Source organism: Hyperoodon ampullatus (assembly GCF_949752795.1).
Source record: "Hyperoodon ampullatus genome assembly, chromosome: X".
NCBI lineage: Eukaryota > Metazoa > Chordata > Mammalia > Artiodactyla > Ziphiidae > Hyperoodon > Hyperoodon ampullatus.
Window position 1 is genome coordinate 17092346 of NC_136913.1, and position 15365 is coordinate 17107710.

The following is a 15365-nucleotide window of genomic DNA, read 5'->3' on the forward strand; positions in this document are numbered from 1 at the left end:
CAGTCTTGTCTTTCTCCTGTCTGTCCTTCAGACTGCAACCGCAGTAGCAAGGAGCTGAAGCAGAGACAAACTCAATAGTCCTTAAAATTCTCTTATGGAGACAAAGTGACAACGCGCTAGTCCATTTGATAAATTGCTTGTTCAGTAAATTAGCTCTTTGTGGAAATGACCTTCAACAAACTAACCTGCCTCCTAGGTGACCTCGTTAGACATAACCCAGTATCTCCAATGAAGACATTTCACCCTTTTTACTGAGAACAATCATGATGCTGTTCATTGAAGTTAACAGAGTTACTTTGTGGGATTAATGAATGCAGTGTTTTGGGGGGAAAACAAAACAAAACAAAAAAAATTCTCGAATGTTCTGAGAAAATACTCCTTCAAATACTGGCCACTGTTGTGATACTCCTTGCCTCCTCATATTGCCACCACCTTTGTGTCCTTCAGTAGAGTCTCAGATTGTGGGACTAATTTGAAAGCCAAAGGAGGCTGCTTCTCAGGAACATTCTCTCTGTCCTGCCCCTTATCTGTCTGAAGTAAAAATACAGATGAGAATTTGGCTTAAGGACTGTAGCCAGACACAAAACACAATAGGAAAAATAAGGGGTGGGGGGCAGGACCTAAAGGTTGTCAGACATTGTGTATACTTTTGTGTACACTTTGTTTACATAATCTGCTTTGGGAGATTTGGTTTCTGATATCTCACCCCCAAATCTAGAGTATCTTACCACCTCTCTCATCAAATTAGTACTCAACATCTTTGAGGCAACTGAGCATCGTGGAAGGAGAGATTGCTCAGAGACCTCTTGTGGAGTTGAGGCCAGCTTTCCCCATTTGTGGCTCCTATATGCTAATCAGCTCCCCAGAAACCCCAATTCCGATCCTCACCTTCTTGAAATCCTACTGTTTGATGCTGAGGAAGCAGACACTTGGAGGAGATCCAAATCTGGGGCTTGTGTGAGCCAATGTCAACGTGCGTTAAAGAGATAATCTTGAAAGAGCAAGAGGAAAATGAAAAAGAGACCTCAGAAAGCAATCTCGGGAGGCAGGACAATCCCTGCTCTGACTTCACGGTCACAGCGTGCCTGCTGCCTGCCAAAGGATGCTACTGTCAAGTTGCCTTCATCAGGGTGGTCCTACCGCTTCCAAGCTCCACCACCAGGGAAAGAGATCACAAATGTTTTCCTTTTGTGAAAGTTCTCAAACTTAAAGGACTTAACTGCAAATTTATTTTGGCAATTTTAACATTTTTGTCAATTTTAACGTATAAATACAAGGCAATTAAATAAATCGGAGAAGAAATATTGCAAAGACAAATCAGCACTCACAGAAGTGTATTACATTATTACTGTGGTTAGTCTGGGATACAACATTCACTTGAAATATATGCAAGGGAACCTTAGTGAAAGACCTAACTAAAGGTTTTTGAAATGTTCCTAGTAAGGACATACTTGAGGCACTGATCAAGCAGTTGTAGGTAGGAAGCAAGATAGACTCGCTATGACTAGGAGCAATCAGTGTTTGATACATATGGAAACAATAGCAGTGCAGGATAGTTCACTGTTCCCAAGAGCTGCTCCCCCTTGTCACTATACACTCATCAAGACAATTCTTTAACAAAAATAATTATAGCTCTGGCTGGGCCAGAGTGTACCTACCAGTCATAGCAATCAACAAAGTACCATGCAGTTGCTTTTTAAAGAACAGCAATGTGATTTTTTTAATGTACACCTCTTTTAAAAAGTAATCCTACTCTACTGCCCTTTTCTGAGAGGCTCTGGGGATTTGAGAAGTGGCAGTGTATCTCTTCCACAGTCATGATTTTTCTACCATATGGTCTAGATTACAGTTCCTTCCCTCTCTGTGACCAAGGTATTAAGCTAAACATCTTGGTGCAGCTTCCATAATCTGATGATTAGGGAAGAGGTCAGGAGATGGGTGTCAGTATTGGATGTTATGTACGGTTGTACAGGTGGTACCCTGAACAACGGTGCACCCAAGAGGGTGAGTGGGGCTAAAATATGGCCTTCAGTCTGTTTGCCAAATCACGAGCCCATGGGGCTGTGTCTGCCCAGTGGGGGCACCTTTTTCTAACTCACTCCAAGGCACTGTATGAGCTAATTGTGGCACTATCTGCTTACATTTTTCCAGTCTGGCTGGCGTCATTATTTCTTGATTTCAGTGAAGTTCCTGTATTTCACATCCCATATAATCTCCAAAAGGAGTTTTAGAGGTCACTGAATCAGCAAGGATTTTCTGAATTATCACATTAGACACAACAACACAACCGTGATTCTACAAAGAAAGAAATTTACACAGTAGAAAATAAATACCAAAAATGGAGAAGTAAGATTTTTGACATGTGGGTCACTAGAATTTAGCTTATTTACAACAAAGGCATGCACAACGAAACTCACCAACAGGCTGAAGTCAACAGTGGCTTTATATAATGTTATCAAAGATAACTTAGCATCTTTAACTGGGGCTGGAAGTGAACTACTTTGATTTTTTAAAAATGAGTCTTATTCTTAGTGTGTTGTTTAAAACCAGTCTTCTTTTAAAATGAAGGATAAGAAACCAAATCACAAATGTCTAAGAACCGTGGTATAACGTCTTGGCTTCCTCTTCCAATAGCAACCATTGCCCTCAATTAGCTTATGCTCCTCCAGAAGTTGCCGAGTATAAAATTAGTTGATTTTCATACAACTCACATTGTGTAAAAAATAAGATTGGACATTTTCACACTGTCAAGCAACATGCTTTGATTTTAGGAAAAGGAATCACATTTGCTCTATAAAGTGTAAGCTTCCCCGCTTTGAAGTCCTTCTTAGAGCGATACGGTTTTTACCATTGCAGGAATCTTCTTTCTCATTAAACATGTGCTGTTTTCCAGTGAAATCATGGAGGCACACATCTCCATTCTGAAGACTGAAAGAAAAACCATTCTTCTCTGTAGAAGCATTCGCTGTATGAGGAAAAACAAAATCAGCGTCATGAAGTATCCACAGAAAGCATTTTCAGGGGACAGGAGAAGATGGCGGAAGAGTAAGACGTGGAGATCACCTTCCTCCCCACAGATACATCAGAAATACATCTACACGTGGAACTGCTCCTATGGAAAGCATTTTCAAAATAAACAAACGTCACTTTATTCTTAAGTATGCACATGGAGAGCATGTCTTTTTTTAAAAAAATATGTCTGATATATTGTCATATTTTATTTACTTTTCATTCCTTTCCTAAGACCACTCAAAGTAAGCAAAACTAATTGGAGAATGATTCAGAAACCAGCTCTCTATGGCAGCTTTTTTTAAATAAAATGGTCAAAATATGAAGCAAAGCAATGTTTTTGATTTTAAAAGGCCCATTTCCTAACTCTGGTTGAACATATATTGCCTTCAAGTAGTAGCATATGTGTAATTTAACTTAAGGTAATATTCTGGTCTCTCCCAAAGGTTAACAGAGATCCCTCACAAGGTTCTTGGTTCCCTAAGACTCCTATAAAGTAAAACTTTGTACCAGAGAAACCCAGAGTGACAACAGTCCTGGCAAGAAAAAAAATCATCTCTCATACTCTAAACCAGCCCCTCTGACTAAATCAGGATAAGACTGATTCCCAGGAGGAAACAACAGAGTCCAACCTCAGAGTCCAGGCCAGGGAACAGGTGGGCCTCCCCAACCCCAGGCAGGCCCTGAATTGTGTGTGTGTGTGTGTGTGTGTGTGTGTGTGTGTTGGCAGGGGTGGGGTGGGCACAGCTGCTGAGATCCTCTAGCTCCTTGGCAACATCTTTTTGACCGTTACACCATGTAAAGACAATGTAGAAAGCTGAATAATAAGCCCAACTGTTAGTTCGTGCCATAATTATACTAATAATGACAGTGCTGAGAACTTTATAAGAATTATCTCATTTACTACCCTACGGGATGAGTGCTATTATTATCCCCACTTCACAGACGATGGAACTAAGGTGTCAGAAAGTAAGTGCTTTGCTTAAGGTTACATGGCTCAGAAGCAAAAGAGTCAACATGTGATGTCTCTTCCAAACTGTGAGCTTGTGGCCCTGTGTACTGACTGACATGGCTGCTAGTAGCCAAGCCTCCAAGGCATAACTGAAATATGTAGTATTCACACACACTAGGTGATGGATGTGGCTAACTCAGCTCCATCTCTGGGCATAGAGATGGGCAAGTGACTGTCTGAGGCTGCTGTTCTGATTTAGACATTTTGGTTTGAGGACATTCTTGTGCAGGAACAATTTGACCTGGTATAATAAACAAACCGTTAAACTTCCAGCTTCTTTTTCTGTCATCCATCCCAGATCCTGATGTGCAGGTTATGTGGTATTAAACACGTGGCCATTTTGGTGGCCTAAAATGTACCCCACCCTCACTGTCAGCCATGGAAAATAGCTGTGCGAAATCAGCCATGTCAAACAGTTGTGCAGGGGGCTTCCCTGGTGGCGCAGTGGTTGAGAGTCCGCCTGCCGATGCAGGGGACACGGGTTCGTGCCCCGGTCCGGGAGGATCCCACATGCCGCGGAGCGGCTGGGCCCGTGAGCCGTGGCCACTGAGCCTGCGCGTCCGGAGCCTGTGCTCCGCACCGGGAGAGGCCACAACAGTGAGAGGCCCGCGTACCGCGAAAAAAAAAAAAAAAAAACAGTTGTGCAAAATGTGCTGCCTCCATTCAATCTGATTCCCCGAAGGATGGCAACATATTGGCAGGCTAGGCAAGTGAGGCTTCGTCTCTGAGTTCTTTCTAGAATATGGAAAAATCTGGCTTTAAGAGCCCCAAACACTTCTATCCAAACCAGTAGGCTTGACTGATATGTTGTGATTCTGAGGGTTCTTGATGACTCAGCTCACACCTCTGATTTCTCTACTTTGAACTCGGTTTCTCCCACTAACTTATGAATCAGCCTTGACTGCCACTGCCTCTACTCTGTTTACCTGCACTGAGTCACTCCCGCTATAGCAACTTGGCATAGAGCCCAGCTCTCCCTCTGGTATCTACAATAAAGAGCTAAGGCCCCATGGCAACCGTTTCTCATCTGATACGGCAATGGTTCTCAACAACCGGGGGGGTGGGGCGATTTTATTCCCCAGGGAACATTTCACACTACTGGAAGACATTTTTAGTTGTCACAGCTGGGGGTGTGAGCAGCTGGGTGTTACTGGTACCTGGTGGGTGGAGACCAGGGGTGCTGCTAGACACTCTCAAATGCACATAATAGGCCCCACAACAGAGAGTTATCTAGCCCCAAATGTTAACTGTGCTGAGGTTGAGAAACCTTGATTTAGAGGCCTCCTCTTGTATTTTATTTATTTAAAAACAATTTTTTAATTAATTAATTAATTTTTGGCTGCGTTGGGTCTCCGTTGCTGCGCACGGGCTTTCTCTAGTTGTGGCGAGCAGGGGCTGCTCTTCGTTACGCTGCGCAGGCTTCTCATTGTGGTGGCTTCTCTTGTTGCGGAGCATGGGCTCTAGTTGTGGCTCGCGGGCTTCAGTAGTTGTGGCTCGTGGGCTCTAGACCACAGGCTCAGTAGTTGTGGCACACGGGCTTAGTTGCTCCACGGCATGTGTGATCTTCCTGGACCAGGGCTCGAATCCATGTCCCCGGCATTGGCAGGTGGATTCTTAACCACTGCGCCATCAGGGAAGCCCCTCCTCTTGTATCTTAAAAGTCTGTACAAACCAGTAGGACATCCCATCTTTGGGAGGCTAGAAAATTATCTGGTAAGTATATGAACCTTCTCACAAATTTATCTGAATTTGTCATGCAAATAACTAATATTCTAAAATGATAAGTAAAGGCAAACTCTCCAGGAAAGGAGAAAGTATACCAGCAGAATTTAAGTTTTTATAAAAATGCAAAAGACATATTAAGAAGCCAAAGAAGAGAGAAACAGATAAGTTTTTATGAGTAATGAACTGCCCAGTCTTTTTGAAAGAAAGAAAACGTAATGGAAGTTCTAGCTAGAAATGTCAGAATTAATGAGTAAAGGAGGCACAGCAGCAATGATCTGTACGTATATTGGAGACATATATAGTCACCAATACAGGTCACAATTCATCTTTCAGTATTTGATATATTCATGGGGATTTGGGCACTGTCACAAGGCAGCCACGCTGTGGAAAAGAATGAACAAACATGACAAGCAAAAAATAGGAAGGTTTAAAGGCATTGAAGATGTGTATAATTATAGATATACTAAAAAACTGATATAGTCTTACTGACTATTTTAGGTACTGCTTGCACAGAAATAGCATAGGACTGAAGTCTCTGGGCAATACTTAAGTCGGGATTTGCCACATTAAAACTTTTAGGTCGCCATCAATTCCCATCGTGAAAACTTAAATCTTTAAAAAAAAAACAACCCTTAAATCTTAAAAAAAAAACTGCTCTAAATCGAATGAACTTGGTTAATAAACTTTCTCTTTTATAAGGGAACCACCTTTTTGATCCACTAGTCATACATGTAATTATACACTTTGCTTAGCAAAAATGCCATTAAAGGATAAAAGTGCTTTAATACAACAAACACTAGCTTGAGAAATACTATATTGAGACATACGTACCGTTTCCGCTGGTGAGTCCTGAGCAATCATTATTCACTAGCAGCGTGGTGGACTGGGTGGAGTTACTGTTTGACTGTAAGGAATTTGAAGAGCTCGAGACTCCTTGGTTTACAGTCTGCTTCTTTAAACCATTAGTAGCAGTTTTACTCCAGTCTACAGTAGGGTAAGCATTACAGAAAAACAGGGCAGAATGTTGAAACTCAGATGCAGGAGACAGGTCACAGCATAACTCGTTCTAAGAACTGATCTCTCGCTTCCAGATCTTACAGAGAATCCCACATTTCACAGGTTGGTGTGATAAACTGTATTTTCATTTAAGACCGTATACATTCGTCCTTTAAATGACTGCCTAGTTAAAAGTAACCTATGTTCTCTGGGAACTAAAGGCCAAGCTAATTTGATTGTGTCTATAAATATCCTCTGAATTAGGTAATATTTCAGAGCCAAGGACTGTCTTCACAAGAACACAAATCGACCTGCTGTTATGACTAATGGCTCTTCAATCCAGGCAAATGATGGAACTCTAGGTACTGCCATTTTCCAATCTTGTGCAACCAGATCTTTGCAATACTGCGAAGTCTGTATTCATGGGTAATATTTATGCAAAAGGAATTTAGATTTTCAAAGAGTACTTCATTTTTCTTATTTTCTTAAAAATGAGCTATTTGCTCTATAACCCAGCAGGGCATAGCTGAAAATAACTTCAAAATAACCAAATGTATGCTAAGGCTTATATATAAAGTCTGGCCCAATAACAAATAAATGAAGTCACTGACAACCAGGACCTGTGGAAAAAAGGTTGAGTCAAGACTTAAAAAGTTAGGAAGGTTAAGTATTAAAAATTTCTTTGGACAAATGGAAAGCATGCACTCGAAAGGAAATGAATTCTAAAAATTTCACTGTTGCTTCATTCAAGCAGCAGCCAGGCCACTAATTCTATTGCTCACTAAGTTCCCAGATGTGAGTAATTGGTTTTTAATTCACTAGGTTTTTTCCCCTAATGTTCACAATGGATATTTTGTGTTGAGCAGGCTCCATTCATTGATTTCCAGATCCGATACTCCTTTGGCATTAATTGCTTTGGATCTTAACTTATACAGTCTTTTCCTCAAGCTTTAAGAGAAGGAGAAAAAGTAAGGTAAATCTTTACCAGAATTTTCAGCCAGTCGTAACTTTCCACAACACAGATACCGTCTCCACTGCTTTCTGACATTCTCTTTTGCTACACAGTAAAAGATGAATATGAAAAATCCTATGGGGAGGGGGGGAAAAACGTAACACAATGAATTCCAAACTAAGACTTGAATGTCATGAGCTTACTCTGCACAAAACATAAAATCTTTGGCAGTCATAGGCAAAATGAAATTTTGCAGACTGAAAATAAAGCCCAAAGTCCTGGGAAAGTTTGCTATCGAAAGGCACCCTGGGAGGACTCTCTTTGTAAGATTAAAAGAATACTTATAAAAAGAATATCACTCCATATGTCCAAAATTGAACTCATTGTCTCACCTCTCACATCCTGTCATTAGCCTTCCTTATCTTTGGAAATACGAGCCATCTACCCAGGATGCCAGCTCAGACCTAGGCTCTGCCAACTAAAGAATGTTGCTGGCCATCCAGCTCTACAAGGATTGAGTCATAAGCCACTGCAGTCACTGACATTCAACACACCCTGAAAGGATTTCAGGATGGAGATCAGGCATGAGGCGCTCTGTGCTCTGGGAAAACTGGTAGAAAAGGCCTTCGGATAATTAGGTATTTTCAGGAGAAAATTTTATGAACCTAGTTTCTTGCATCTTCCCACACTTAGAAAAGCACTAAAAGCATTAACGAAGGTATCTGTGCCTCGTGACAAGCAGTAACCTTCTGCCGAGATGTGTGCTTGACTGTACATACCCCTTCTCCAAACTCACACATATGCTGATCTCCCCCCTTACCTCTTAGGAGCAGTTCTTCAGAGCTTTCTGAGCAGCTGTCTCCCGGACTATATTCCCCCAAAGAAAACTGAAACTCACAGCTCTCACACTGTGCTTTTTTTTTTTTTTTTTTTTTAATATTTATTTATTTGGCTGTACCAGGGCTTAGTTGCGGCATGTGGGATCTAGTTCCCTGACCAGGGATTGAACCCAGGGCCCCTGCATCGGGAGTGCAGAGTCTTAACCACTGGGCCACCAGGGAAGTCCCTGTGTTTTTTTAATTTCAGTCCACAGCTCCTACCTCCCCGTCCCTCCATATGCGTAATCGATTTCCAAGTTCTGTCAAATGCCATCTCCTCCTCTGTCTCACATCCCTCACTCCTCCTCTCCAGTCCACAGCCACATCCCTTCCCTGGGCCTTCCCCTCTTCCTCCGAAGCCTGGGGCACTGCAGCCATAGCCTTGTCTACCTTCCAGCCTCCCTGTGACAGGCTCGAGGAAATTCTCCAGTGGTGTCCTGGCCACAAAGAGGGCAACACTACGGACATGAAGAGGCCCTCACCTCAGGCTCTGCCTCCACCTTCCACTGCATGCAGGCGCAGGGCTCCCCACACAGCCCCCTCGCTACCACTCCCCAAGGCTTTGAACGCAAACAAATATTAGCAGAATGAATGGGCGAATTGAGTTCTCCTTCTCCCCAGCCCCCAACCTATCTACTTTAAAACCTTCATGTTAAAATATCAGATTTGCTTCTAGTAAGGTACACGTGCCCAGCCTGAAGACTGATATCTTGAGTACTGCACACCTTTGTCCACCTGCCACCCTGGGCAGCTACACTTGGTTGCATTAGGGGAGAGATCAAAATGGGGGTACCCAAGGCCCAAATCAGAACCTGTATACATCTCTCCTTTTATCAACCCCAAAGCCCTGTGAATTAGGCTTTAGTTCCCTTTTATAAATGAAACAATACATTCTTTCTGTCCACTCATATTCTAATGAGAAGTCATTCTAGGGAAATGAAAAAGAGGCAGGTTCAGTTTCCACAGTAAATATGCGAGGGTAGGTACCTCGCTTTCATGTTTACGATTAGTGTGATTTGGACATATATTTTTTCTCTTTAAAATAAGTGTCTCTTACTTTTAGCATGCCATTGTTGGCAAATAAAACTTTTCTAAGTAGTCCAACACCTGGATATACCAGTTCAGGAACTGTACATTGTAGGTAAAAATGAACAACTGTATGTAACCAGCAAGCACATTAACTGGCTTCCTCCAAATAAAATAAGAACCGGTAGCCAAATTAGGCATTTGAATTCAATCTCAGGTTAATGAACTATATGCCTGAAAGAACTACAGGAGAATGCTATGGCAGCTAAAAGCCACCAGGAAAAGATGAAAACGAGTGGATGAGAATGCAATTAAAAGGCATCAACACAGAGGATTTGGAGTAAAAGGAAACCAAGGGACACGAATGATTGTTATTGTAACGTAAACTTATTAGCCTGCTCTGCTTTTAATGCCAAAGTGCGTCCATGAAAAATTAATCACAGCTGGGACTTCCCTGGCACAGTGGTTAAGAATCTGCCTGCCAATGCAGGGGACACGGGTTCGAGCCCTGGTCTGGGAAGATCCCACATGCCGCAGAGCAACTAAGCCCGTGCGCCACAACTACTGAGCCTGCGCTCTAGAGCCCGCAAGCCACAACTACTGAGCCTGCACTCTACAGCCCGTGCTCCACAACAAGAGAAGCCACCGCAATGAGAAGCCCGGGCACCGCAATGAAGAGTATCCCCCGCTCGCTGCAACTAGAGAAAGCCCGTGCGCAGCAACGAAGACACAACACAACCAAAAAAAAAAAAAAAAATTGAAAAAATTGAAAAAAATTAATCACAGCTGACAACTCTTTTATAATGCTGATCTAGAAGAATGAGTAATTTGCTTTCCTAAAGAATACAATGAGACCAAAGGAAAAAAAAAAAAAGAATACAATGGAAGAGGGTTCCCAAATGACTGCGGCTGGGCTTCATTAACAAAGGGGAAGCTCCGAGGTCAAGGGTCACACGCAGAGCCTGCCCTTCCTGCTGCATGTCAGGGCAGAGCAACTGGGTGGGATTAAGTACTGGGCCAGGCTGCTGCCATTGACTTCACATTTATCATTGTCTTCAAATCAAACACAGACCTAGGAGGTCAGAGTGGTGAGACCTCACGGGGACATTTATGGGTATGTGCACTTTTCTGTATGCATGTTCTACTTCAATAAAAAAGTTAAAAGAAAAAAAGGTAAGGAACCAGGTGAAGGAAGAGTGATTGACTCTCCCAGAAACAGTTCCTGGTAGGTTCCCCTTGATATGTTTGTTCCCTCCCAGGAGGTAGTGATGGATAAGGAGGAAAAAGGACCACTTCTTGAATTTAACGAATTTAGCCTTTCTTCCAAGGCTCTCAGAGCACCCTTTCTCAAAGTTAAATCTGTTTTTCAATGATTATATCTTAAGCTACTAAGTAAGCCACTTTGCAGATACTCTAACTTTTAGTAGCAATATTTTTCAGTTCGACTGGGTCATTCAGTGTGTATTTAGTGCTGTAGAGCTTACCTTGTAAGGTGTTAAAGATGGCAAAGAGATACATGAAGGTGACATTAACTGGTCCCCAGGCAAAGAAGGCAAAGCCCCAAGTAATTCCTAGTAAAAACGTAAGGCCAGCGACACTCCTGAGATCTTGAATACTGGTTTTTCGCTGGGCTCCCAGTTGCTTCTTCTTTTTAATTCGACAAAGTTGAACCAGGACCACAATGAACATGCTGACATTCAGCAAAAATATCACACAGAAATATCCCACAACTGTAATATAGAATACAGCATTGCTGTTGATCCAGCAACTAGAATTGGGGGGAAAAAACAGGGAAAACATATCATGGTTTTTTTTGCTGAAATATGGTTCCAAATGATAACAATGAATCTATATTGTTTTACTGAAACATTTTCCTACAATTACAAGAGAAAAAAAAAGATAAAACCTCTGATCTCCACAGCCATTTATAGATCTAGGGGAAAAACTCCAAGAGGGTTTATTTTAGGACACTTGGTGATTGAAAGTATTTAAAAAATATCCTTTGAAGACATTAAAAGATTTTATCCCCTTTAGATCCTAGTAACTCCATTCCATGAGTCTTTACTAATATAGTGTAGCTGGTATTTTATTTTTATCAGAGGCTTATAAAAGTATTTTCGAAATACTTCCTCCTAATTCATTTTTTTAACACATAGTAGCATGGCTTTTCTAACTAGCTGATCTCATTACATATATAACTGCAAAGCCTGCTGTAAATGTTACTGGATTTTATTAGGATGAGAGCCAGTTGATATGCTGATTAGAGCCTCCATTTTCTTGGAGAATTCTGCTTTCCAGTTCACTTAACGTTCCGTGGGGGGGCTTTGTACTCACAAGTGATCAGGTGACCCGTTGGGGAATTTCCCATAGGATCCAAGTCCATAGTTATCTGGAGATATAATCAGGACAATGGTCACAACCACAGCTGGTACCCCTGGAAGATGGGAAACATCAGTCATACACAGTTCTAATAACCAAAGGTGGTGAGAAGAAAGAATAGAGATCACGTTCTATTTTCTTCTGAAATAGCAGAGACTGGTGAGCTGTTCACCAAACCCAGTTTCTCTTCCTCCCGGCGCGTGGCTGGCCATCTCCCAGCCTCTCTTACAGCTAGGTGTATGTGGCTACTTGACTAGGTCTTGGCCAATGGAACATGGACAGAAGTGATTTGCTCCACCTCTTGGCCTAGCCCATAAAAACCTCCAGTGAGTTTCTCTACTCTTTTCTCCCAAATTCAGAGCGACCTGGGAAGCCCTGTCTTGAGGCAGAGTCTCCAGCAGCTTGGCTCCTGAAAAATCACAAGACCAGAGACCCCTCCACTTCTGCTAACTGGACTGCACATGAGTGAGAAATTACCTGCTCCTGACATTTCAGGGTTTGTCTGCTACGGTAGCTAGTGTTAGCCTTAACTTACACCCATCTGGAATGTAATTTTAAGGGTCAGGTGGCAGGCAAAGTGAAGGACTCCAAAATATACACCAATGAATCAACCTGCTAGGGTTACCAGCAACTTCTGGAAAATCTTTCATTATGAACCCCAAAGTCCTCAACTGATTATCTGGAACCCGTTGATGGACTGAGATGCCTGACCTGATTGATTTGGGCGTGCTGACTGCCACTACACTGGCTCTCTCACTGGCTCTCCCAGGGCGCTCGAGCTAAGAGGAAGCATAATGAAAAGGCTCCTCCCCGCTTAAAGTGACCTTGGGCTGGGAAGGAGTCCGTCTCACCCCTCCACGCCATCGCTCCCCACCCCACGCTGACACTTCACAGACCAGCCTGGCATACAATCTCAAGGCTCTGGTAAATAAAAAACAATTCCTTCTCACAGCCAGGTTGGGCTACCTGGTACCATCTAACATAATATTTCATTTAATCTTTTGTATTTGTACCTTACGGAGACACTGACATATGGTGACTTCCTAAGTGAGACATCTTCCTAAAAAGAAAATACTGGGGGTGTGGAGCTTTTCCTTGACGAGGGAATCTGACCATTCAGGATTGTACAAAGAAGACGGAATCCGTGCCCAAGATCAGAGGCAGTGACTTCTTTTTCTGGGAATAAGTGACTTTCTAGAAAGGTGTTGTTCTGTTACTCTTCACAAAGATATAATAACAAGCAGGATGACAAGGGAGGAAAAGGTTCTGCAATCCTATTGCATAGGGAATATCTGAAGGAATATTTATTTATTTAATATACATATATTTTAAAATATGTTTTGATGTGGACCATTTTTAAACTCTTTATTGAATCTGTCACAATATCACCTCTGTGTTTTGTTTTTTGGTTTTTTTGGCCTGAGGCATGTGGGATCTTAGCTCCGCAACCAGGGATTGAACCTGCACCCCCTGCATTGGAAGGCGAAGTCTTAGCCACTGGACCGCCAGGGAAGTCCCTGAAGTAATATTTAGCCTGAAGAAGACGAGGGAGTCTGGGAGGGATGGCGGCTATAATACAGTGGAAGGGATATGCATAAGAAATTAGAAAGCCAGCCTCGGCTGTTCTCGAGCTGTGGAAATTAGGGTAAATCACGTCATCACTTTGAGCCAGGTTCTTCACCTGGTATTAGCAATAACTGCCTTGCTAACTTCACTGAGTTGTCTCTTATGGGGTTACTTGTGTGAAAATACGTTGAGAAATAGAGCATTATACATATATATTACATGTAGATTATCTAAAGGACTCTTTGGCAGAAGAGGTGTCAGCTTATTATTTTTTTCCTGAGAAAGCAAAACCAAGACTGCTGGGTAAGTGCCACCAGAGCGCCAAGTGAACTTAATGGAAAAACAGACCTGCAGAGCTTTAGAAGATGGTCATTGGCTGCCTTGTAAGGTATTAAAAATGAGACAACAGGCCCAAAATGGATTCGCTTATGCTAGCCACAGGTCACCAAACTGAGACTTAACTCCGTTACAGAGTTAAGTCTTCGGCTCGCCCAGAAATGGAATCTTAAACCAGTCAATCCGAAATCACCTTATCAGCACTAGGTAGGTAACCTGCCTGATAGACCCCTGCCACCCCTGAAGGAAAGTAACCTTGCAATAACCAACCCGCTTTATTGCCCAGAATGACTTCCTTATTCCTGCTTCCTTCTGCCTATAAAAAGTCTTTCACTTGGTACAGCTCCTCAGAGCTCCTTTCTGTCTGCTAGACGGGATGCTGCCTGATTCATGAATTGTGAATAAAGCCAGTAAGATCTTTCAAATGTACTCAGTTGAATTTTGTTTTTTAATGAAGGTAATGAGCTCCCCAACAATAGAAAAATTCAAGCAGAGGTTAAATTATCTTTAGTCAAGGGTAAGTCAAGTCCAGGAGGCTCCTACATTTGGTGGGGAGTTGGATGAATAAACCTTCAAGATCTTGGGGGCGTCTAAGACTTTGTGATCCACCACTGACAGGTGGCATCATGTGAAATACCGGGCCGGTGTGGTGATGAAGTTACATTAGGTTTTATCTGTACGTTCTCTTGCTCTGCCCTGCTGAGCACACTGTCGTGCACATGTGTGAATCTGGGAGGTACAGAGCAGAGTGAGGCTGGCTGGGAGCTTGGGGACGGACAGTCTGGCCTCATTATCACCAAGCTAATATTTTCAATTGATTGAGCACCTTCTGTGTGCCAGCCCCAGTTCTAGTTACTGGACATACAAAGAGGATTCATAGCCCTAACCTCAGAGTGTTGCGGTCATAACCAATCCAGGGTAAATATACAGGTGTTCTAGGAAGAGACTTGACGAGGTTGCTCTCTGGGCAGTGAAACATGAAAAGGAGGATAAAGCTGTTTTAGAAACCTGCCAAGTATGACCTGCTTCATCAGTGTCTCTATCTGATTAAAAATCAAAACGCTGGGGAAAAAGCAGAGAAAATCCAGACACTGTGTGAGCAAAAATTATACATACCCCAACCAACAATGCAGAATTTAAGGATGTATTTTCGGATGTAAGTATTAAACACTTTGACAAGGGCCAGGTACATATGGAATGCTTCCAGGCCCATCCAAGTGAATGAGACCAAGAGGAAATAATGCAGAAATATAGCCACTGAGATGCAGAGGCCTCTTATGTCATACAAAGCAATCCATGAGTCCAAGAGGAACGCCAGATTCAGCAGCAGCAGAGCTGCACACAGCTGGATGAGGATTTTGGAAGGGTAATCCCTCCGGATCTTTCTAAAAGAAAAGGACAAAAAAAGAATTAGCATCACAATCTGCCAACGTTTATGTGAACATATCTGTGTTCTAGGCAATTTATTTTTATTTTTTGGTAAATG

General features: G+C 42.4%; 1 protein-coding gene across 8 annotated transcripts in view; it reads right to left on the reverse strand.

Moving 5' to 3' along the window:
* Positions 1-2437: 2437 nt before the first annotated feature.
* ADGRG2 (adhesion G protein-coupled receptor G2) overlaps positions 2438-15365 on the reverse strand; it is a gene marked incomplete at its 5' end in the record, with an annotated part of 69359 nt that continues 56431 nt past the window's right edge. For all 8 annotated transcript variants that reach the window (XM_079727052.1, XM_079727050.1, XM_079727051.1 and 5 more), the window contains 6 exons: positions 2438-2965; positions 6578-6730; positions 7728-7829; positions 11083-11366; positions 11933-12032; positions 14996-15264. In XM_079727052.1, the coding sequence (XP_079583178.1) occupies positions 2781-2965; positions 6578-6730; positions 7728-7829; positions 11083-11366; positions 11933-12032; positions 14996-15264 (1093 nt within the window). In that variant the 3' untranslated portion in view covers positions 2438-2780. The remainder of the gene's footprint in view (positions 2966-6577; positions 6731-7727; positions 7830-11082; positions 11367-11932; positions 12033-14995; positions 15265-15365) is intronic.